The following is a 21581-nucleotide window of genomic DNA, read 5'->3' on the forward strand; positions in this document are numbered from 1 at the left end:
GAGGCTACTGACCGGAATTCTCTGTTAATTGAATGCCGGTTTGGATCACACAGCTGACTGAACTTGATTGAGCATGTTCATGTTCACCAATTACACATACTGTAAAATCACACCTACACACATCCACGAGTTATTGAATTTGAAGCATGTACGACAGAAATAAGGTCGAAAGACACACAGACTTGTGTCATATTATCGTTTTCTTGCTACATAAAAAGAAAGCATGAGATTTGTTCACTGACCCGACGAGCTGATCATCCTGAATTTGTATTGGATGTTAATCCTCACTGGTCAGAAATCGATATGGACAGAATGAAAAGAGGCACACGGCACCAGGATATTGAACATAGGGATATGTTTAATGAGATTAATGAGGTTTATCACTATTGTAACATATATCATGAATTGATGTATCCATGAAAATAAAAGTGAACCTATAGCAGTACAAACACTCAACGGACATGATAGCACCATTGCAGTAAAACAACAGATTTTGCATTGATTAGGATCAACATTGTATGATGTAACAGTTTTGACCGCATTATACTTTTGATGACAAACTGCTAATACAATTTACAATTGCGGGTAAAGCATGGTAATAACTCAAATGCTCCGGATGCATGTTTTTAAGGGGCGATCCATCTTTTTTTACACATCAAAGTCTGTTAAAGGGTCTTTGGGAGTACGACTGTATCTGTGAACAAAGTTGTTTAAAGCCTTCTGATGGATTTCCTCAAGTGATGTGTGTCACTTGGCAACGTCGGTTGGACTACAGGTTAAAAAAATGAAAGATAATCTGAAAGAAAGAAGTGAGCTAACCAGAGCTCTGTAGTCCGCTCCGCGTCTCAACTTGAGGCTAGCAGCTCAAAGCTACATTAGCCGTCACGAGCATATCTCATCCAGATCTCTGGCCGAACTGTCGGCGGCAATGTAGGCGCCAGGTTTTAATGGGGATGAAGAATGATTGGAAAAAAAAAATACGATATCTCTGGTTCTGCTGCAGCGATATAGATTTTTAACTGTTCATTGTGAGTATTATAGGAGTGAAAGGCTTTGTCGGTGAAGTACTTTTTTAGGACACTTACATTACAGGATTATAGGTGTTTAGAAAAATGTACATTGTATGGGACTTTTCCAATATTCATTATTAAAAAAAATGAAAAAGGTAAAGACTAAAAAAACACTACGTGAAAAAATATAACTGTCCCTGAATACTGAAATGTGTAAACACTTATAAAACTTTGCACACGATTGTAAAAAATGTGGTTTTGTTGTCATCGATTTGTGCCAATCAATGAGGGCATCTATGCACCATCACGTGCTGCCATTAAACCACGCTGGGTTCCCCCATCATCAGATCCTCTTTGTTTTCCGCCACATGTCTGTTTGGCTGCACCTGTGCCTTGAAGACGACGCGTTCGCACAGTGTGAGAATTGGCATGTGTGGTCGAGCCTGACGCAGATCACTCGATGGTGTCGTCATTTTTTGGCGATTCTGATTTTTAGGAGGGAAATGCAATTAAAACATAATGTTATGATACATAGTTAAGCACCTACGACAGCATAGAAATTAAGATCTGAGAAGAAAGCAAAAAAATTGTATGAAGAAATTGACCAAATACTACTTTCAAATTCACCCACCTTGCACAGGGCGACAAGAATGAATACTGGGATACACATCAGTGGAGTGAGGATAAGGAGCGTGCTCAATGCGATGCCCCGGGTGCCGATTACATAACCGTACACCATGATACGGTGTGAGTTCGCCAGTTCATGCAGTAGTGTGACCTAGGGGACAAGAAGTAAAAAGGCGTAGCTGTAAAACAAGTGTAATTGTGGGCTTTGTTGAGCTCGAGAAACAAATCATAACCAATAGAAAGAAGTGGAACGAAATCTAATTCTCTCTAAATTGAATCAGAGGTTATGTATCTTAAATTGTATGCGATATATGCTGCTTAAACATACAAAAACACCACTATGCTCCTTTATCTGACTACTGATTGCCGTTAAGAATGAACATGTCTGCTGTACTTTCTGATCTTGTACCGATCACGCAGTAAAGTGTGTTTTTAAAAACAGATATGTCAACATTTTCAGGAATAATCTGCAGTCTCGACTCTTTTTTTTTTCCCCCCCATATGTGAGCTCAAGCATAACTACTGATGTGGCAAAATGAAAATATGTGAAACACTCAGCAAAGACGGAAAGGCCAGGAGAGAGGGGGGAACAAGAAGAAACGAAGACAAGAGGCAGCTATGGCTCTGTGTTCTGAAGTGATATAAGGTAGAAATTCATGAATACATGTGAAAACATGAGAGGAAATAGACATTAAAGCAGAGACGCAAAGTCAATGAATCAAGCGAGAGACGTGACGCGGGTGTGAGTATCTCACCCCACAGATGAGCGGCGTGATGAACAACCAGCAGTACTTCAGTATGGGGAATGGTTTGTACCCGATCATGTCCTCAATGTTGTCATAGAAACGGTCCGCACCTGCAAAGTCATAGACGGGGAGGTGTTAGTCAATCAAAGGGGCATGAAAAGGTTTCGCTTTTACAGGAAACTAAAAAACCCAATGAGGTGTTGAAGCCTAAGCTTTGTGGTATTTCTTTTGTCGACTGCATAATGTTGGTTTGTTTGAACCTAAGATTCAAGGAAAGTAGACACGGCTACAAAAATGATACAGTAATCAGACTAATCGCATCGACGCGGAGGAGGAAAGTGAGTGGCTCATTGAAGTTTGGGTGAGGAAGTTTGTGCACACTCAACACAGACTCGACACAACTCGGAAGAGGCCCGACGGACGGCTAAACAACTCGAAGCTGCTGCAGAGACGGATCGATGTCCTCACTCTGCATCAGTTTGCATTAGTAGAAGATGTGTAGATGAGGCTTATTCCAAAGAGCAAGTCGTTTTTTTCTATATACACAAACACGGTCAGGATGTTAGTGGAAGCACCGAGGAATACGCCTTCAGTCTCTTGAAAGAAAATGGCTTGTTTTGAGAAAGGTGGGTAATACTGATGCTCCTAGAGATGAGATGTAAAGACCAATATGAGAAGAGACAAACTCTCCACCCACATGTTGTAATTTAGCCACTAATACTGCCGATAATGAAGGTGTGGGAAGTGGTGAGAGCTCAGAAGATTTATCCAGAATGATGGCAGAGGAAGACGTGGGAATTGGAAAAGGAAGACTAATATTTGTGGTGTAGGCAACACTTGAGGAAAAGAGATAACCATTGAAAAATTCATTAAATGTTGTGGTTAAATAGATAGGGAGGAAAAATGGCAGCAAAGACACAGGAAATGAACATCCACAAAAGAAATGGCCTGTTTCAGATAGTTTCAGGTGTTGCTTTAGGTTTCAGTCCAGCAGATGGAGCACTCGTCCTTCTGGTCTAAGATCAACTCAACCACAACCACTGAGGTACAGACTGTTTGTGTCATCCTTTAGCTGAGTGGTTAGATTAATGATGATTATCAAAACACAGAGAAATGTCTCATGTTGTGATTATTCTCTGTATAACAATAATGTATCTGGGAGCTCAGCGACATCACTGTAATCGAGTATGCTTGTGTCAAACTAAAACAGAAGAAAAAAAAGAATGAAAGTTTCTGTGAGGTTGTAATGTAAATGGACATATTGACCCAATGATGGCGCTAGAGGTAAAGTCAGGGGGTCATCAGAGTCAGTAGGATTCATTGTCTGGGTACCATGGATGTCTGATATTAAAATAAATGTATTCAAGCTTCTGAAAAAAGCAAAAAAAGTGCACACAGAGTAAGAATACAGTGTATTTAAAGTGGATACCTGGATTCTATTACAGATACAGATAGAATATATGTGCTGCGTATGCAAAGCAATGAGGGGAATATGTAACGTTCTGAGAAAGTCATTCGAAATATTGTAAGACAAAAATAAGCACAGGATCCTGTTATATTTTCAATCTCATCACTTTCTTTTCTTTTGTTAGTAGAGCTCTTTTAATATAACTCAGGATAAAAAATAAAACTGTGGATATCAGATGCTGTTTTCCTACAGATGTTGTAAAGCTACAGGAAGTTGATTTCTCTGATTCACTGTTACATAATATAAATCATGTAGTGTGGCCATTATGGCCAATGACACGACTTACCATACACCCAGCCAATGACAATGCTCTCGCAACAGGCGATAAAGAGGAGACTGATTCCACTGGCACCATAGTTGTCAATGAGCATGAAGAGGACTATCCCTCCCTGAAACATGAGCACAATACACATGCAGGAAAAAAAACATTGAAATGTTTACAAACTGTCAGTGACCCACATAGATCATGAAATCAAACCCTTTAATTAATTACTGGTGTACACAGGATATCAAGTGTAGCATATAGTGTATATTCTACCAACTCTTCACATTTCCCTATTGCCTTATGCCCACTTTTTGAATATTGATTATAAAGAAAACGTAGTGTTGTTAATTAACAACACTGAGTGTTTACAGCCATACTAGCAGTTGCACGAGGCTGTGCGACAGCTTTGAGCTAAACGATAGCATGCTGATGTTTAGCAGTTATGCTTACCATGTGTGTTGTCTTAGTTTAGAATGCTAGCATGCTAATATTTGCCAATTAGAAAATATAGCTGCAAATTTAAAGGTATTTGGTCATGAATTAAAGTATTAAACAACTACAGAAATTACCTGATTATCGTGCTAAATCAAAAAAAAGTATCTCATTATCACAAGTCTCTCTGCTGCTTACCTCTGTGATGAGCGGCAGCCCCAATATAAAACAGACAACGGCTATGACCAGGGTCAGCACCTCTCTGGCGCGCGGCCTCCTCAGGTGATGTGGGAACAGGTCTGAGAGGGCTGTGGCCATGCTCTCCACACACACAAACTGTGGGGAAGGAAACAGATTAGCTCAGAAGGGAGTATAATAATGCTGCTGAAACACTGCGTTCCGTACAATACCTGACTGTCCAGGCCCAGGAAGAGGATCATGAGGAAGAAGAGCACAGCCCAGAAGGATGAGCCAGGCAGTAACGACAGAGCCCTTGGATACGCCAAAAAGACCAGACCAGGACCTGCAGAAAGCACATACATCAATCAACACATGAGAGCGTACTGTAATCTTCAACACCAAGTCTTTTAACACGGTAGTTCCAAACCCGCCTGGCTTGTGACCCCTAACGATGACTCCTGAACCCCTCGTCAAAGGTTATAGCCTTAGTATGGACAGTTACTAAGGCTATAACTTAGTTAAAGGACCAGTCTGTAGGATTTAGTGGCTTCTAGTGGTGCCAACTGTACCAACAGCAATACTTATGCCTATCCGCTCACTCCTTTACTTTTCCAAGCGTGTCAGAGAGCTACGCTGGCCTTCACGTTACATAGAACAGGAAAGGCTCTCTCTGGAGATATGAAGGGCTCATTCTAAGCAAACCAAAACACGATTCTGTTTGACCTTATTATGCACAAATAGTAATATAGTTGTGAATATTATGTAAAATATTCCATTTCTGCCAATTGCTCCCTCAAAATCCGACACACTGTTCCTTTAAGGACCAGTGAAAGAAAAAATAAATCAACATAATTCCGTTATCTCTTCAATCATCGTGTGAGCCCTCACATTTTTCCTGTGACCCGTTGAGGGGTCCCGATCCCATCTAAGTGGAAATCTTTCGACTGTGTGTCAACTTAAGATGCCATCTTGTGGACATTGTTGATTGTTGCTGCCACTGCCCGAATTACTGTTGAGCCACAACGCAGTACAGCTGCAACAATTAGTCGATTGTTAGACAATGAATGGACAACTATTTTCTGATTTATGTAATGTAATCATTTCTTAAGCAAAAATGCCAAACATTTCTTGTTTCTAGCTTCTCAATTATGAAGATTTGATGATTCAAAGTTATTTATTGCAGCCCAACAATGCATGAAAAATAAATACAAACAGTGAAATGAAAGATGCAGATGCTGAAACGGGAGGAAAGAACTCACCGGAAGAAACGACGTCGTCCATCGATAGGCCCATGTCATGAGCCATGAATCCCAGCACCGAGAACACAACAAAACCAGCAAAGATACTGGTGGCACTGTTCAGGCAGCACAGTGCCAAGCAATCCCTACAACATACCAAGAACAAAAGGCTGCACTGTGAAGGAGCACAAGAATGTAAACCTGTAAATGTGACCATGCGCTGCGTGTGAGGACACCGACCTGTAGCAGTTATTGTTGTATTTGTTGTAGCTCCCCAGAGCGGTCAGTACTCCCTGACACATGGCGAAGGAAAAGAACACCTGAGTCCCTGCGTCATGCCACACCTAGAGTGGGTAAGAGATTGACTTTTGAAACATTTGAGAGGGACCTGGAATGTTGACACTGTTCAAATAACCCGGATATCTGCTTTCCATCAACTTCTTTCCTTACAGAGCAAGAACAAAGTCATTTTCCAGGTCAAAACAAATAACCACAACTGCACAATAACAAACAGCTTTGCTTTGTGCCGGTATTAATTATTTGGCAATTTCTGTGATTGTGTGTTGAAATGTACATTCTGTATAAAATTCCTTTTTTGTTTCTGTCCCTGCATTTACAACTGCGAGAGAGTGAGTGTGCGCCACATGTGCGTCCATTCAGCCTGGCGGGCGTGGGCGGGTTTTGTTGACGCGAATGTCTGTCCGCGGGGCCCTCGTTCTGACAGCATCTGGTTAACATTAGAGGCACAACAGCACTGCGAGTCTCGTCCGGTAAAAGACAGAGCTGGCCATGTTCCCATGGGCCCCTTTCTCTGGCCCCGCAGTGGGGCAGACGTATCAGTGAGTCAGTGAATCTGACACCAGACAAGGAGGAAACTGTTGTGTCTTTAGAAACTTGCCTTTTGTTTTGGCGGCTCTGAATACAGATTCACACGCACATGAACAAAAGGAGACACAGTTCAAACAGGCCCCAGATGCGGACCAGAACTTGTTTATGACTTCCTCTGCGGTTCAAGCTGAGACGTTTGCATGCTGAAGCAGGACTTATTAGAAACAGAATTGTTTTCAGATCGGTTTTTAAGAGCATGTGGGATTGCGTACCATTGCTTTCTGACACATAACTGCTTTCACCTGCTTCCGACATTACGCCACATTACTTTCTCACAGTTTTTTCCCTTTGCTTCCTTCCACGATTGCATTCTAAGATTCCAACGATAGTCCAGAGCCGTACGAGTAGACTTTTCATGGCTCCCTAATGAAGCCCTGATGCTGAAACACAGCAGGAGTTTGTTTTTCGGTTTCAAATGACTATGCCATTACAATGAAGGTATTTCATACCCAAACATTTTGGGAGTAGATGTTCTTACAAGGTCCACTCAGTTCTCTAACAGTAAAATTCCTGCAAAAACGCATGCATGCACATCCACATGCCCACAGGAGAAGAGGAAGAGACTCCGGGTGACTGAGGGTTAACCTTCTGGTTATTACATTTGACCCCTGAAGCGCCGCTTCGGACGGAGATAGAGCGGAAGCAGGGTGAGGGGAAGTGAGAGGGGTGATGATCTATTTTGTGGGAGAAAGAGTTCTTTTCTTAATTCGTTGTTGTTGGCAGAAACAGAGGCTGTCATTGTGCGTGAGCATGGCATCCAGAACTACGTCATTATGCGGAGCGAATGACAGATCTGCTGTGAGAATGTAATACTTAGTTTATGTAAAATAAAATCAGAAATTGGCAATGATGGTGAGTTTCAGGTTAAAAATAGTTATATTGACTTTTTTTCTGAAGGTAAATATGCCCTCATAGTGTGTTCGAGGTTCCCCATAGGGAGAGACTGTTGTATCTCCTGTGTGATGATGTTACTGTCTACTCAAGGGGGAAGCTTTCTTTGACAAAGTTCTCACTGAAAAAGGATCCTGGTTTGCTTTTCTTGTTAAGACTCTCGTCTTGGGACCGGAAACCAGATTGAAGGCAAAAAGAAATGGGGAGGAGATAACAGGGCACTGAATGCCTCCTGTTAGAGGACTGAGTCATCTAACAGACAGAGAAGGTTTGAGAAATAAACAGAGAGACGATGCTCTGAGTTCTAATGCCTCTTTCTGCATTGTTTACTTAAGCAGATACAGCATTTCTATATTGTGGTTGGTGTTTCTAAAGGAACCATCGTTGGATTATGACTGCGAGTACTCACATGTGGATCAATGAGCCTGCTTATGTCAGGGGTGAGGTAATATCGAAGTCCCTCCCCGGCTCCTGGGAGGGTCACTCCTCGGATGAAGAGGATGAACAGCATCAGGTAGGGGAATGTTGCAGTGAAGTACACGACCTGAAAACACAAAACACCGACAACAAAAAGGTAGTTTGTATATGTACACTCAAACACACACTCTTTTCATTTACCCTGCATAAAGGGATTTTTTTGGGGGACAACGGAAACAAGCACACTGACACAAAACACGGACTTATTATTATATTATACATTTGATATAAAAGCTTTGAGGGCAAACTTCCCCATGCGCTGCCTTTTTACACATCAAGCGGACATGAAGCAACATTAAAAATACTTTTTTTTCCAGCTACTCTGGCCCTTAGCTCCACAAAAGTTGTCTGCCTGCCGTTTGGTGCTAGACAAGTTACAACAGGTTTATCAGAGTTAATCGACGATGTCGCACCAAAACAAGGAGCTGAAATATGCCAAAACACTCCATGGAGCAATAAAGCTAAAATCTTTTAGATTTCACTCTTGTGTTAACTGCAAGTACGTTTTATTATTACAGGCTCCAGAGTTTATTTCAAAGACACCTGTATCAACAACTGGGGCAATAAGCATGCATACTGTGTCAGAAGGGCCATGGAAGAAGAGCAATTCAAGTATATGTTTACAGTGCATCCAAACAAACAGTGGACTGAGAGGTTTTACTGATTGTTGTCATAAAGAAGACTCAAGAAGGGGAATCCAACGTGTGAGGGCAGGATGTAGTGTGTGTGTGTGTGTGCGTGTGTGTGTGTGTTCAAATATGTTAAATACATGCATGCCCTAGCTTTTGTCTTCCACATAATGTCCAGTACGTGCAAGCATCTTTAATTTAATTCTAAATTCAAATATTTTTGTAAAAGTTATAACTTTGTATGCATTGATGACTCCAGATAAAAATCAATCACCCATTGATGTTCTTTTATTACATCCATACCAATCACATACTAGGTGTGTGAAGGTAGATCGATGAGCTAGAGAAGCCATGTGTACGCAACTTTAATATCAGGGACAGTACTGTGTGTGGATTCAAAACTCGCCTTTCCTGTCAATTTGATTCCCTTGAAGATGCAGAAGTAACAAACGATCCAGGCCAGCAGGAGACACAAAGCCAGGTCCCAGTTCACCTTACCCATGGACATGTCATTTGACATCCTTAACACACGGTGGCTGTGGGGAAGAGAAAACACATGCACTGTATGTAAAACTGCATCCTCTGCAAATAACACGCAGACTGATGGATGAACAGATGTGCAATTCAATCCACTCTGTTCCTTATTTCATAAGCCTGAAACCCACTGCAGATAAACACAGCTCGCTACTAGTGCTCCATGAATGCATCCAACGCTATATTTCCCTTTAGTTTGTCCACTTGAATGGGAATGAAGCATCTCAGGACGAAGCATCTCAATGACTAAATACAGATTTGGAAATCTGTCATGGTTTATTTTGGATGGCTTCGGGTTGCATTATAGAAGTTGCAAGGTAACAGAGCGCATATTGTTCTCATCATGCAGCGCAGTTTGTAGCAGAGTGATTTCCCAATATCCACCCAACAAATCAGGAGATTAACATGTGAAGAGCAGCAGCCGTGTTCCAAAATATCTGCAAATTAGTATAAATAGTGCAGTGCCTGTTTGGAAACGGGGCGATCGCTTGGCCTCCGGTGTTGCTGCTTTTCCGAGAACTGCTCATCCAAACTACTTCACACTCCTTGGGTCCTCAGCAAAACACCCACTTTGTGTGAAGTCCATTGGATGAACGGTTCAAAAGAAAATCAAAGAACAGACATAGTACATAGATAATTACATATACAGAAATAGACGCCTTCCATTTTCGTATGATAGCGATAATGGTTTATCATTAGCATCATGTTCACTTAATGCCCAGGCAGTAAAGATGGCCTCTTGGTAACAGGCAGGCCAGGCTGGAAGCTATTGCTGAGGAATGTTCCAGACATGCACACTGGGGAGGATGAAACTTTCAGTGTGTGTGTGTGTGTGTGTGTGTTTCTTACTGCCAGAACTCCTCTTCCGGTGACCTGCCAATCGGGTATGGGTCAATCTCACTGCAGGAAATATTTTTTTTAAAACATACGCAAGTAAGGAAGGTGATTTGAAATTGAATAATAACTTTAAACAATTCTGCTACATTGTTTTTAGCTTTGAATAGTCAAGTCCTCAAATTTCATTTTCTAAACTGCAGCACTCAGATATCTGAGTCAGATCAACAATGTTCAAAGCGGTGTTACTACGACTGTTTTTAATCATTATTATTTAAATGTGATGGATTTGGGATTGTGATACCTTCAGCCAGAGCCCAGCTAACTGTTTCGCCGTTCACAGTTTTGATGCTAAGCTAAGCTAACAGGCTGCTGGCTGTAGCTTCATATTTACCGTATGAGAGTGGTATCAAATCTCCCATCTTGTCCATTATATCAATCTGGCATTTTTCTACCATTTAAAACCCCACTTTTTTTTTCAACCACTATTGAACTAAAGTCCTTTATATTTATTAGGTGTACTTTTCACCTTCCAACTATCCCTAGGGAACAATTAATAGTTGTTTTGTTGTACTTGTTTACTACAGAAACAGATGTAAGAACCTCCTGCTCTGAACACATGAACACATGGGTGTGTCCAAATGCCGCTACATCTGTGGAAGCCAATACTAATGCCATATTTCTTGCTTTTTCTTTTACGGTGTGTATTTGGACCCTGGTGAGAATAGTCACATGGCAGCTATTCAGCTATTTACACCCGGCCGAGTTGAATATGCTACTTAATTTAGCAATAGTTAGCTTGGTGAATGGGTCAAACTAAGGGCTTGTGACTTAGGCTTGGATCCTCTGAGAAGCAGCGTTTTCATACTTAGTAACACTTACTTATTATTTAGTTAATAATTTTTTTTTCACTCACAGTTTGGCTAGGTTTAAGGCAACAAAACTACTTGTTTAAGAATAATATACATAACCCACTGTGGATTACATTAACACTAATAGAATATCTAACGTTCACCAGGTACAGCTTGACAATAAAGATGCAACTTACGTGTAATTGTCATTGAGAATGTAGTCAGGTGCGGTGACGTTGTTTAGGAACGACCAGTTTGAGCCAACTTGAAACAAATCTGGGTTGCCAAAGACGCTGGAGCGACTGTGACATAACTCTAAGAGGTTTTAGGAAAGAAAGATGAGGGTGAGTTTGATGCTGCATGCTTAATTAAAAGTGTTAAAAGGTGTCAAATTTTCTTTCGGTGAAGTCCGTGAGAACGCAATAACGACACTGCTGATCAAATACAGACGTGTTTAAACAAGCCAGCGTCGTTTCATCACAACGCGTGACTCACCAGTGTTCCACCAGTTGTCACATGTGGACCAGGGCAACGGGCTTTTGAAGGAGTTATACAGGTAAAAGATGGCCCAGGCCAACACCACGATGTAGTAGATGTTCAGATAGGCCACAATCACTTGGGCCGCAACCCCCAAACCTGCAGGACAAGATACATATTCTTCTTAAATTCTTATCATTATTTCACTTTGGAAGCATTTTATGTGGTATAAAAAAATCAACCACCAGTACTGGCCACAATCAACAAAATGTATTCATCTTAATGTATTTGTCCAGTAACAATGAAGAAAGCGCGATGAAAAAACATGCATTTCCTGCATGTCAACGGACTCATTGTTGAGTAATTCTACAAAAAATCTGTCCGAGCCTTGTCTTTACCCTCGAACATGGGGCATATCTTCCTCCAGGCGGTCACCCCGCCCTCACTGGTGTACTGGCCCAACGCCGTCTCCAGGAAGAACACAGGCATGCCACAGAAGAAGAGGAACACAAAGTAAGGGATGAAGAAGACACCTGCAAATAAACATAACCTTTAAAGAGAGTCACTCGTATGTGATGTAAAGTGGCGTTTCCACAAATATTGGCATGCTGCACACAGACAAATAAATACATATTAAGCCACAAATCTGACACATATTAAAGGTTGATTATTTAACTAGCTAAGTGGGATGAAAGGGATTATTTGTAATGAAAGAATTTACAGTGGGATTACACTATTTTCCATGTTACTTGGGAAAATTGTCAAGGGCAACAACTTAGAGAACGGTATCTATCTATCTATCTATACAGAAGCTAAAATGGGATATTATCAAATGTTTTCTGACAATGCAGACAACAATGGAAACAATTTTTGTCATGAATTCAGTGTGTAAAATGAGGAAGAATACGTTTTTTAATGACGGATGTGAGTGACATTTGGTGTCACCTCTCCTCCTCTCTCATGACCCGATCTGTTTGCCATCTGTCATTTCATTGAACATACATTAACACATGCAAACATGCAAGTACAGGCGTGTACAGGTATTCAAATGCATGTGCGCGCACACACACACACACACACACACACACACACACACACACACACACACACACACACACACACACACACACACATTTTCAGCTTACATCTATTTACATCCAGCAAATAATCCCCCCCGTATCTCAAAAACCTGGTCCCTCACCTCCTCCATTTTTATAGCACAGATAAGGGAAACGCCAAACATTCCCGAGGCCAATGATTTCTCCAGCCATGGAGAATATGAACTCCATGTTGTTGGCCCATTTCCCTCTCGGCTGAACCCCACCCTGAGGATGCACCACTCCATCTGGTCCCGAGACTCCAGCAGGAGTCCCTGTGGCCGTTTCCTTAGTCATAATCTCTCCGTCTGCATGAATGCACACACATAATAAACACCGGTGAAATGCAAACCATGTATGTTATGTCCTCTCCGGCTCTCGTCCAGGGGACCTTACAATTGAATTAGTAGTTTTCATAATTATCCCAATAGCTCACACAGCAGTCTGTTAAACCTTCTCTCCTGGTTCTGTCAACGCCAAATGACAAAACCATCCGACTCCCAATGCAATTAATTAACTTCCAAGAAATGACTCTTCCAACTTGTGCTGATGATTGCAAAAACTACCGTAAGAACATATTAAGGCGAACAGTTCTAGCTTCTTTAGAGAGTTTTGAACGCATGCAACCAACTCACTTTTTTTTGCAGTGGGCGGCGGAAATGAAATCCCGAGACTGACTAACCGAAGTTTGAAGAAAATCTCTATTGTAAAGGTGGGCGTGTCCTGATGGACACCACACGAACGCACAGGCACACACTATTACTAAGGTCCCATGCAGAACAAGCTGTCCTCGTGGACGCTCCCTCACCACAATGTAAATAAATAGGCATGCCCCACGAAAGTGCAATAACATGCAAAATACATATTTGTTATAGTTCGCTATGTTATTTGACTATTATTAGATTATTATTATTATAAGAGTAGTCTCTGGTGCATCATATGAGCTGATCGCCTTTGTATGTCATTCTCAATCTGCAAAGTAACTTAGTATTACTTACTACTATAATTCATATGCACTGAAGTGCAATATTTCTTTACGAAATTGCACTTCAAGTGGCATGAAATGAAAAAAATGTATAAAACACTGAAGTAAAATATGCAGCAGTTAATCGAAAACATACTTTCAACTTCCTCCAATGTTGTCTGGTTCTAATCAGGTCTTATAACCTATTAAAAAAAACGTTTCATCTTTCTTCAATCGTCCTATTTCTATGCATAGGCACAGCATAACAAGCGTCTGCTTATATATGCACAAACTTACATTTCATAATAATCTATGAACAATTTATTCTTAATCAAAACATTTTTGGTGCGGTATCTGGGCAGACTTTTACCCTGACAGGACAAAATCAGGGAGCATTTACTCTGTTTCTTAGGGGGAGGAGTTACATCATATTGACGCATTGACGTTTTCTGCGTGACGAACCAGGAAATAAAAGTAAACAACGCACAGGAAGACGAAAGTGTTATGTCGCGTCAGTCGTCCCTTCTCATTCGGAGTCTGTGATGTTTTGTGATTCATAATGCACGAAGGATTTACATCGTGATAAGGACGAGGAGCCAGTTAGAGACGGGCTGGAAACCGGTAAGGCACCCGTTGAGTTGAGAGGAGTCAGGTGCGGCAGCCGCTAATGACAGCTAGCTTGATAAGGCAGTTTCTGTATTATTTGAATTTGTTTACATGCCCTCGCGACCATGACTTAAAACATGCACTCGAAGTTATGTTTGTGTCACGAACAAAACACCACCGTGGTCCCCTCCCTCATGCCTTAATTTATTCTGCTATTTGCATAAGTGTGATTTTCACTTATTCATTTCAGATTTAGCTATGTTAGCCATCAGGTCGTCAGAGGAGGAGTCCACTGAGATGGAGGAGATGGACACCTCCGATCCCAAATGGTGCTGGTTCTACTTGGCTGAGTGTGGAGTTTGGCATATGTTTGAGGTAGTTCACACATCACAATACATCTTTCGTACTGTCCTTGATCCCTCCCCTCTGTGACACCTTGCTCTCTGATTGTGTGCAGCTGAGAGCCTAAAGTCTGCAGGCTTTAATGTCAGTCAAAGGCTGCTCAGTGCAATGTCACAGACTGGCTCTTCTTTGGTTTAGTCAATACAATTCCCACGTGGAAAGTAGTAGTAAGTAAAGTGATTTAAAGTCAAAATGACAACCATTCGATTGTTGAAATGTGAAATTTCACTGTTTTTATTATCCTTACTTTGTGTGCTCTAGGTTATTACTAAATCACAATTAATCAGTCACTGAAATAGCTGCCAATTAAGCTTTTGGCGATAGACCAAATGATAAATCAACTAAATGTTTCAGCTCTCCATTAGAGTAATTAACACTCCTCAATCCCCCCTGTCAGATTGATCCCAGCGCAGCGTGCTCTGTGACTAGTGCTCAGATTGAGCAGTGCTACAGCAGAAACCAGCGAGGTGTCATGGAATTCTACACGGCCAAGTACACCTACAGACTGGACTTCTCAGGTATGGCGATGAGTTAGTTAAAGCTATACGAAAGGCTCTTCATCAGAGGATTAGTCCTCTGATGAATGCATGAATGCGAGCTCTAATCTTTGTTGCACTCCTCACCAGTGATGCGACAGATAAATGTAACGACGGGGAAGCAGCGGCCAATCAAGCGCTCCCTCCACTCTGCAACTGGCTTCAGGTAAGATGTGGTGCTCAAACACCACGGAAACTTTCTTTTATTGTCTTCAACTGATCCCTTTATCTATCAAGGAAAGGAAACGGTTTCTTTCTTCATTGCAACCTTTTCCTTAATGATGTTTTGCCATTAATGCAAATTAACTTAACTAACAATGAAATTACTGAACCCTCTCCTCTCTCTTTCACTTCTTCTGTCAGGTTTATATGTGATAATCTTGCCTTGCCTGTTCCCTGTCATTGGGAGAGAATAAATACTGATGAGCCCTATCAGGTGAGTAAAATAACAGCCCTACTATTGTTGGTATTACTTTGACTGCGTTACCCTGGTGTGACTGTGTTCTTGCAGCTTATCCAGCTCGGAAGAGACACCTATGAGTTTAAAGAAGTCGCCAGGCTGTATGAAAGGACTATGGATCATCCAATCAAATCCATCCAGAGGATTCAGAACCTCGACTTATGGGAATTCTTCTGCAGGTAGACCCTTGTTGTGTTGTTGTGAGTGGACAGCACAATGTCCTAAAAGAGCTAGTTTGTTACCAGAGAATTCTGCTGTGATGCTGATTTCATTTCAGTCCTTTTTCCCGCCCCTACAAACAGACACAGCTTTTCCTCTGTTGAAGTAAATCAACCGAATTCCCTGAAACATGGAATAGATTGTGATGTCCTGCTGATAGCACACTGAGCCACAAAGTGATGATCAGTCCTCTGTGTCGTGTTGTCATTCATTGGTTCTCCCCCCCCAAGGAAGAAAACGCAGTTGCGAAAAGTCAAGCGCACACTGGACATTGAGGAGCGAATGCTGTTTCACGGCACAGGACACAGCAACATACAAGCTATATGTACATTTAACTTTGACTGGCGGCTGACAGGAAGCCATGGCGATGTCTATGGCAAAGGTAGATCGGTCTGCGTTGTGATTTCACATCATGAAACCATTTGCCACCGTTTTTGCTTTTGTCTTCTGATTTTTTTAACATTTCATTCAATTTTCCATCCCCTACAGGAAGCTACTTTGCCCGGGATGCCAAATATTCCAGTAAGTTCTGTCACACCACAGGGAAGCACCACACCACCCTGCAGAGACACGGACTCGCCCCACCGATATTTGCGACTGAGCCGCCCTACAAGACCATGTTCCTGGCTAGAGTGCTTGTTGGCGAACACACAGTCGGTCACCCTATGTACTGCAGACCGCCGTCCAAGGATGCCAGCTTCACCAACTTTTATGACAGTTGTGTGGACGATGTGGCCAATCCAAAGATTTATGTCATTTTTGACAGCAATCAGATTTACCCAGAGTATCTGGTTGAGTTCTACTGAAGCCTAACAAGAAGACTTTTTTTTGTTTTTATAGAGGCTGGATCTCTAAACATGGAAACATCTTGGATACAGATGACTGGATGAAAATTGGAATAAAAGGAGGCGGCTTAAGGGACATTTGCCTTTTTTCTTTCAGTCAGATCCAGTGCCGAACTGGAACATGGGTCATCTAAAGTGCCTTTGGGGAATTTGGAAAAGCAAGAAGACAAAAAACAAGACTCCGTGTACAGTTTGTGTACTGTACAGTATATTCTGAGACAGGCCCTTGTGGTTGGAATGTTTTCCGCGACATAAAAAGGATGAAGATGCTGACTAAAGATCAGTCTTTGTGGCAATTTTGTATTCAATGCATAAATCTGTGCTTGCTTGTTCAATATCTGTGCACAGTTGTTTAAAATATGAGTGGGACTTGCAGCCTGTAGGTTATAGGTGATGTCCTGCCATCAGCCACATCCACAGTGCCACGCATGAGCTTCTTTACAAGTCATGTAGACATAATTCCAAATGACGAAACCAAAAAATGGCAACACGTTCCTGCTCACTCATTCAGTTAGTGACATCTGTGTGTACTTAGTACAACGTATTATGTAGGCATAGGTTTTTGTTTGTATTCATAAGAACGCTTCTACCTCTGCATATTTTTTTTTAAACCATGCATCTGTGCACTTTTTTCCCCCTTTCCATGAAAGGTTTTGTATTTGTGTCACAGTGACATAAAGTTGTGATGTCTTGTTCACTTGTGGTCCTTTTAGCAATATGTTTCTGTGTAACTTTTTTGACCGTTGACTTCCGTCTTTAAAAGACGTGACAATGGCCGAGGTTGGATTTTTGTATGCGTTTGCAACCAAGTTCATTCCAAACCAAAACTAGATCAGCATCACATTTGACTTAAAACCATCCGAGTGTGATGTCCCCACCTGCGAACATGTTTCTTGAAGGAATAAGCAGGTTCTCTTTGCACCTGCTGTAAATCTATCTTTCAAAAACTGAATGTAGCCAGCACATGTATAGTACTGTAATGAAAATGAACCACAAAATGTAATATTGCTTTGCCGTGTGCATTTGTTGAATCCATTGAATGATTGTGTGTGTGTGTGTGTGTGTGTGTGTGTGTGTGTGTGTGTGTGTTTTTGAGAAAGGAGAGCAACAAAATGAATCAGAGTATCATATTGGCCACAAGGTGGCGGAACAGTGCAAGGATGGATCCTAAGCAACTCTTTGCATTTCCTTGTAAATGCAAGTGAAGGAGACAAACCGATGTTTCCAGTCATAACATTAGAGGTGTGTGTGTGTGTGTGTGTGTGTGTGTGTGTGTGTGTGTGTGTGTGTGTGTGTGTGTGTGTGTGTGTGTGTGTGTGTGTGTGTGTGTGTGTGTGTGTGTGTGTGTGAAGCTATATGTGTGTCTCTGTAATTTGCACATCTTACAACTAATAAACTTTTCAGCGTAAGCATATGAAGTGACTGGTGATACATTTTGTTGTGCTGGTAACAATGTCTTCCTGTTCAAAGTAAAGAGAGACAGCCTACCTCAGAGGTGTGGCTATGAATGGCACCTTATTTGTATATGAAGAACACCAATGTCAACTGTAATAGCTACCTGAGCAAGTCAGAGAGAGGAAGGACAGTTTTACCTCACTTAATTACTTAACTTATTCGTTTAGCTTTTGTTGTGATATATTACATTCTGTCGGGACAATGTGGGACAATGAAGAAGAGGAACCCATGGACACATCAGAAACCCCATTGTTTTGGTATTACATGGGAGACTGTGGAAGGTGGCACAGATTTGAGGTAATTTTTTTCTTAAGTTTAAAATCTATCATGATCTAGATCATCAGATTGATCCGTTACCTTACACACACATCTATGTGGAGCAGAATGTCTGAGGCATAACTAAACTTGTGTTACCTTCTGTCCATCCTACAGAATCACCCTGATAACCCGCTTAGAAGTGAGGATATGGAAAGATATTTTGGAAGAGACTCAAAAGGGGTGTTAAAAGGATTGTCATCCGATTGTCACTTCAACATTGATTTCTCAGGTAGCCTATCTGACCACATTGTGTGTGTCCTCATTTACCTGTATAGCACTTAATAACATGACTTCTGTGTTGTTAAACAGCAATGATACGGACTGATGTCACAGGAAGGAAAATAAGTGTCCAACGGGGCTACAACATTGAAAGAGGGTAAATGAGATTTAAAACACATTAAAATAAAAGGTTTACACTCGACAGTGAGTCATAGATATGTCAGTTTAGTTTCTAGAGTAATGAAAGTGAAAGTACAATGGAAATGACTTCCTCTTCCCTCCCACAGTTGCTCCTGCGTCAGTGCTCCTCCTGTTTTCTGGGAAAGGGTTGATCCCACTTGTCCGTACCAGGTGACAATAACTGACAATAAATGCATAGAAAACTATTCAGTAAAGCCAGTTGTGAGCAAGGAACTATATTAAAATATAACTGGTAATCAAATTTCTAATTTTGTTTCAAGTTGTCTAAATTACACAAAGACATATTTCCAGCTAACATTAGCATCTTTGTTTGGATTATGAAAAAAAATTATAAAATTAATCTGATAAAAGCATAATTATAAATTCACAAATTGTACTTTTTATAAATGTTTTTACTTTCAGTATCTTATTAAAAAAGAAAGACAGGCATTGGGATTTAAAAACTTAAATGTGTATTTTTTTTATATATTTTACAGTTAATCCCTCTGAGTGAACTCAGTGCTGAGTATCAGACTGTGGCAGATTATGTGAACAAGGATGGGCTGTTGTACAGATCCATTGTATCAATCAGCAGGATACAGAATATGGATTTATGGGACATGTATTGTCGGTAAGGACGGCTTTGAGTTTGTCTCTCTCCATTCCCTTCATCATTATCCATCTTTTTAATCAAACCTTCTGTTTATTTATGTCAAAGGAAAAAGAAGCAGTTAATGAGAATCAAAGGCGTCAAAGAAATCCAGGAGAAAAAACTCTTTCATGGGACCGAAATCAGAAATGTTGACACCATTTGCACATATAACTTTGATTTAGGGTTATCTCGACAAGGCGCGTATGGCAAAGGTAAGTTAAATGACTGTGCAACATTATACTATATAGAGTAGAACTGTGAATGTAGGTCTGACTGATCTGACTTCCTTTGTTTTCTTTAGGAATATATTTTGCTAAACATGCATCATATGCGGACAACTACAGCAGCAGCAGCACGGATCAATTGCCGCTTTATGGCGGGAAAACACGAGGTTCACCGGGTGAAAAGACTAAAGTCATATTTTTGGCTCGGGTAATGGTGGGAAAATCAACCGTTGGACAAAAGGGTTTCCAAAAACCTGATCATGGAAGTTCCAAAAACTCTCACGACAGCTGTGTGAATGATATCGCACATCCAACGATTTTCGTTATTTTTGATCCTAATCAAATATATCCTGAGTATTTGATTCAGTACAAATGAAGTCAAATGAAGATCTTGAGCAGCTTTCTCTTGGATCTTAAAACAGATGAGCTTTATAAATACATTTATTTTCAGAACCAAACTAAACTCTACATGTGTTTATTCCTGTTCCATTTTTTTATCATCTGTATCATTACTGGGGATGAAGGGCTTGAAATGGCACTTACTCACTTACACACTCAGACTACAGTCAGACTGTTAGCATTTGCCGGTGTAGTGTAGACTTTGTTAGGAGCACCTCTAATATTGACAAGCACTTTCAACAGGAGCGAGGGAATCGAAACTAAAGTCCATCAAGCTAGAAAACTTGTTGGACTGCTCTCTGCAGGTGTCAGTTATCAACACGCCCAAATCAGTGACGTTGAAACAGGTGTTATACTTTCATAATTAAAGCAAATACCACACACCTGCACTGACATCACTGGCTGCGGTGTAGCTTTGACTGGTCCACATTATGGTTTCGAGGTGTTGCCTTTACTCCTTCATGATGAGTCAGCAGCCCATCTGGATTTATTCTCCCAGCATCATCATTATTAATTACCCCAACGGTCACAGCCAGTGGTTATATTCAGTAGCCGAAAGTCACTTGGTAAATGAGGTACTTGAACTATACTTGCAGGATTCATACTAATTTATACATTCATACTTTATGTGTGCATCTGGGATAAGTTTCTTGACAACAGCCAATCTTTAGTGAAGAGATGTTTGTTTGTATGCCCGACTGTTCAATCAAAACACATCGAACGTCCCTGAACATCAGTACAGTGACACACCAAGTCATAAAGGCACCAGCCGTATGCTTCCACTTCTCCCATATGCTTGCCATGCAGGCAGTGGGAGGAAATCTTTCATGTGTCATGGGCCTGCCTCGCTTCCTTCCCTGTTGTGGAGTTTTAGAGGTTCACTTTAACATGTAGGCCCAGGTGTTGCTGGGTCATGTCACAGGTCATATCTGCCGGATATGGAAAACATTCAGCCATCGTGTGTGAATAACTTTCATATTCTGAATGACATAGGCAGCAGATAGATAGATAGATAGATAGATAGATAGATAGATAGATAGATAGATACTTTCAAATGTATTAAAAGCTTACAGTTAATTGGCAGCTAGGTGTAAAGCACAGTAAGTACAAACTGTCGCCACTGATGGAAAATGTTACTCAGCTGTAATTAGACGAGGATGACTTGCTTGTATTGTTTCACTCATGCAAAATGAGACTCATTTACTTTCCACCAGTTCCTGGAATGGAGACAACTTGGCCCCACCCCCGGTGGTGTGTTCAACCCCCACAGGCAGGAAGAAGGAGAGGTTATCAACGGGCTTCCTCATTGGTTGTCAGGCTAGTGTGACCAGGGAAATACAGAGACAAGGTGGGGCCAGGTTTACAAAAATAAGAGCTCGCTGTTTCTTTCTTACGTTCATGCTCAATTGTAATGAACTTTATAAGTCAGGACAGAGTGTGAGCAAGCCCAGCATAGGG

At 41.2% G+C, this 21581-nt stretch overlaps 3 protein-coding genes across 3 annotated transcripts; 2 read left to right on the top strand and 1 right to left on the bottom strand.

The window, feature by feature from the left end:
• Positions 1 to 340: 340 nt before the first annotated feature.
• Positions 341 to 13309, bottom strand: LOC306714080 (sodium- and chloride-dependent betaine transporter-like). Its single transcript, XM_079184025.1, has 16 exons — positions 13280 to 13309; positions 12749 to 12952; positions 11946 to 12080; positions 11566 to 11706; positions 11268 to 11385; positions 10235 to 10285; positions 9258 to 9387; positions 8155 to 8289; positions 6207 to 6310; positions 5988 to 6112; positions 4959 to 5071; positions 4747 to 4884; positions 4138 to 4240; positions 2393 to 2493; positions 1642 to 1788; positions 341 to 1495 (listed from the first exon to the last, which is right to left on the bottom strand). The coding sequence occupies exons 2-16, from the start codon at positions 12939 to 12941 to the stop codon at positions 1328 to 1330; spliced, it is 1902 nt and encodes a 633-aa protein (XP_079040151.1). The 5' UTR covers positions 12942 to 12952; positions 13280 to 13309; the 3' UTR covers positions 341 to 1327.
• Positions 13310 to 14087: 778 nt separating this feature from the next.
• On the top strand, positions 14088 to 18034 carry LOC306714150 (protein mono-ADP-ribosyltransferase PARP11-like). The gene is made up of 8 exons (XM_079184105.1): positions 14088 to 14229; positions 14465 to 14589; positions 15014 to 15134; positions 15243 to 15318; positions 15516 to 15588; positions 15664 to 15791; positions 16062 to 16213; positions 16321 to 18034. Exons 2-8 carry the CDS (start codon positions 14473 to 14475, stop codon positions 16635 to 16637), a joined length of 984 nt encoding a protein of 327 aa, XP_079040231.1. The 5' UTR covers positions 14088 to 14229; positions 14465 to 14472; the 3' UTR covers positions 16638 to 18034.
• A 222-nt stretch (positions 18035 to 18256) lies between these two features.
• Positions 18257 to 20164, top strand: parp11 (poly(ADP-ribose) polymerase family member 11). The gene is made up of 7 exons (XM_079184106.1): positions 18257 to 18428; positions 18564 to 18678; positions 18759 to 18825; positions 18956 to 19019; positions 19346 to 19479; positions 19567 to 19712; positions 19802 to 20164. The coding sequence occupies exons 1-7, from the start codon at positions 18333 to 18335 to the stop codon at positions 20098 to 20100; spliced, it is 921 nt and encodes a 306-aa protein (XP_079040232.1). The 5' UTR covers positions 18257 to 18332; the 3' UTR covers positions 20101 to 20164.
• The last annotated feature ends 1417 nt before the right edge of the window (positions 20165 to 21581 follow it).

Source organism: Pholis gunnellus (assembly GCF_910591455.1).
Source record: "Pholis gunnellus genome assembly, chromosome: 22".
Classification (NCBI taxonomy): domain Eukaryota; kingdom Metazoa; phylum Chordata; class Actinopteri; order Perciformes; family Pholidae; genus Pholis; species Pholis gunnellus.

Excerpts from the sequence above, each read along its gene's own strand:
- LOC306714080 (XM_079184025.1), bottom strand. The coding sequence starts at position 12,941 with ATGACTAAGGAAACGGCCACAGGGACTCCTGCTGGAGTCTCGGGACCA. Across the intron at positions 11,386-11,565 it reads TGACAACTGGTGGAACACTG|AGTTATGTCACAGTCGCTCC; the intron begins GTGAGTCACGCG and ends AAAACCTCTTAG. Across the intron at positions 6,311-8,154 it reads GCAGGCTCATTGATCCACAT|GTGTGGCATGACGCAGGGAC; the intron begins GTGAGTACTCGC and ends TACCCACTCTAG.
- LOC306714150 (XM_079184105.1), top strand. The coding sequence starts at position 14,473 with ATGTTAGCCATCAGGTCGTCAGAGGAGGAGTCCACTGAGATGGAGGAG. Across the intron at positions 14,590-15,013 it reads GAGTTTGGCATATGTTTGAG|ATTGATCCCAGCGCAGCGTG; the intron begins GTAGTTCACACA and ends CCCCCCTGTCAG. Across the intron at positions 16,214-16,320 it reads TGGCGATGTCTATGGCAAAG|GAAGCTACTTTGCCCGGGAT; the intron begins GTAGATCGGTCT and ends CATCCCCTACAG.
- parp11 (XM_079184106.1), top strand. The coding sequence starts at position 18,333 with ATGTGGGACAATGAAGAAGAGGAACCCATGGACACATCAGAAACCCCA. Across the intron at positions 18,679-18,758 it reads CTTCAACATTGATTTCTCAG|CAATGATACGGACTGATGTC; the intron begins GTAGCCTATCTG and ends GTTGTTAAACAG. Across the intron at positions 19,020-19,345 it reads ATCCCACTTGTCCGTACCAG|TTAATCCCTCTGAGTGAACT; the intron begins GTGACAATAACT and ends TATATTTTACAG.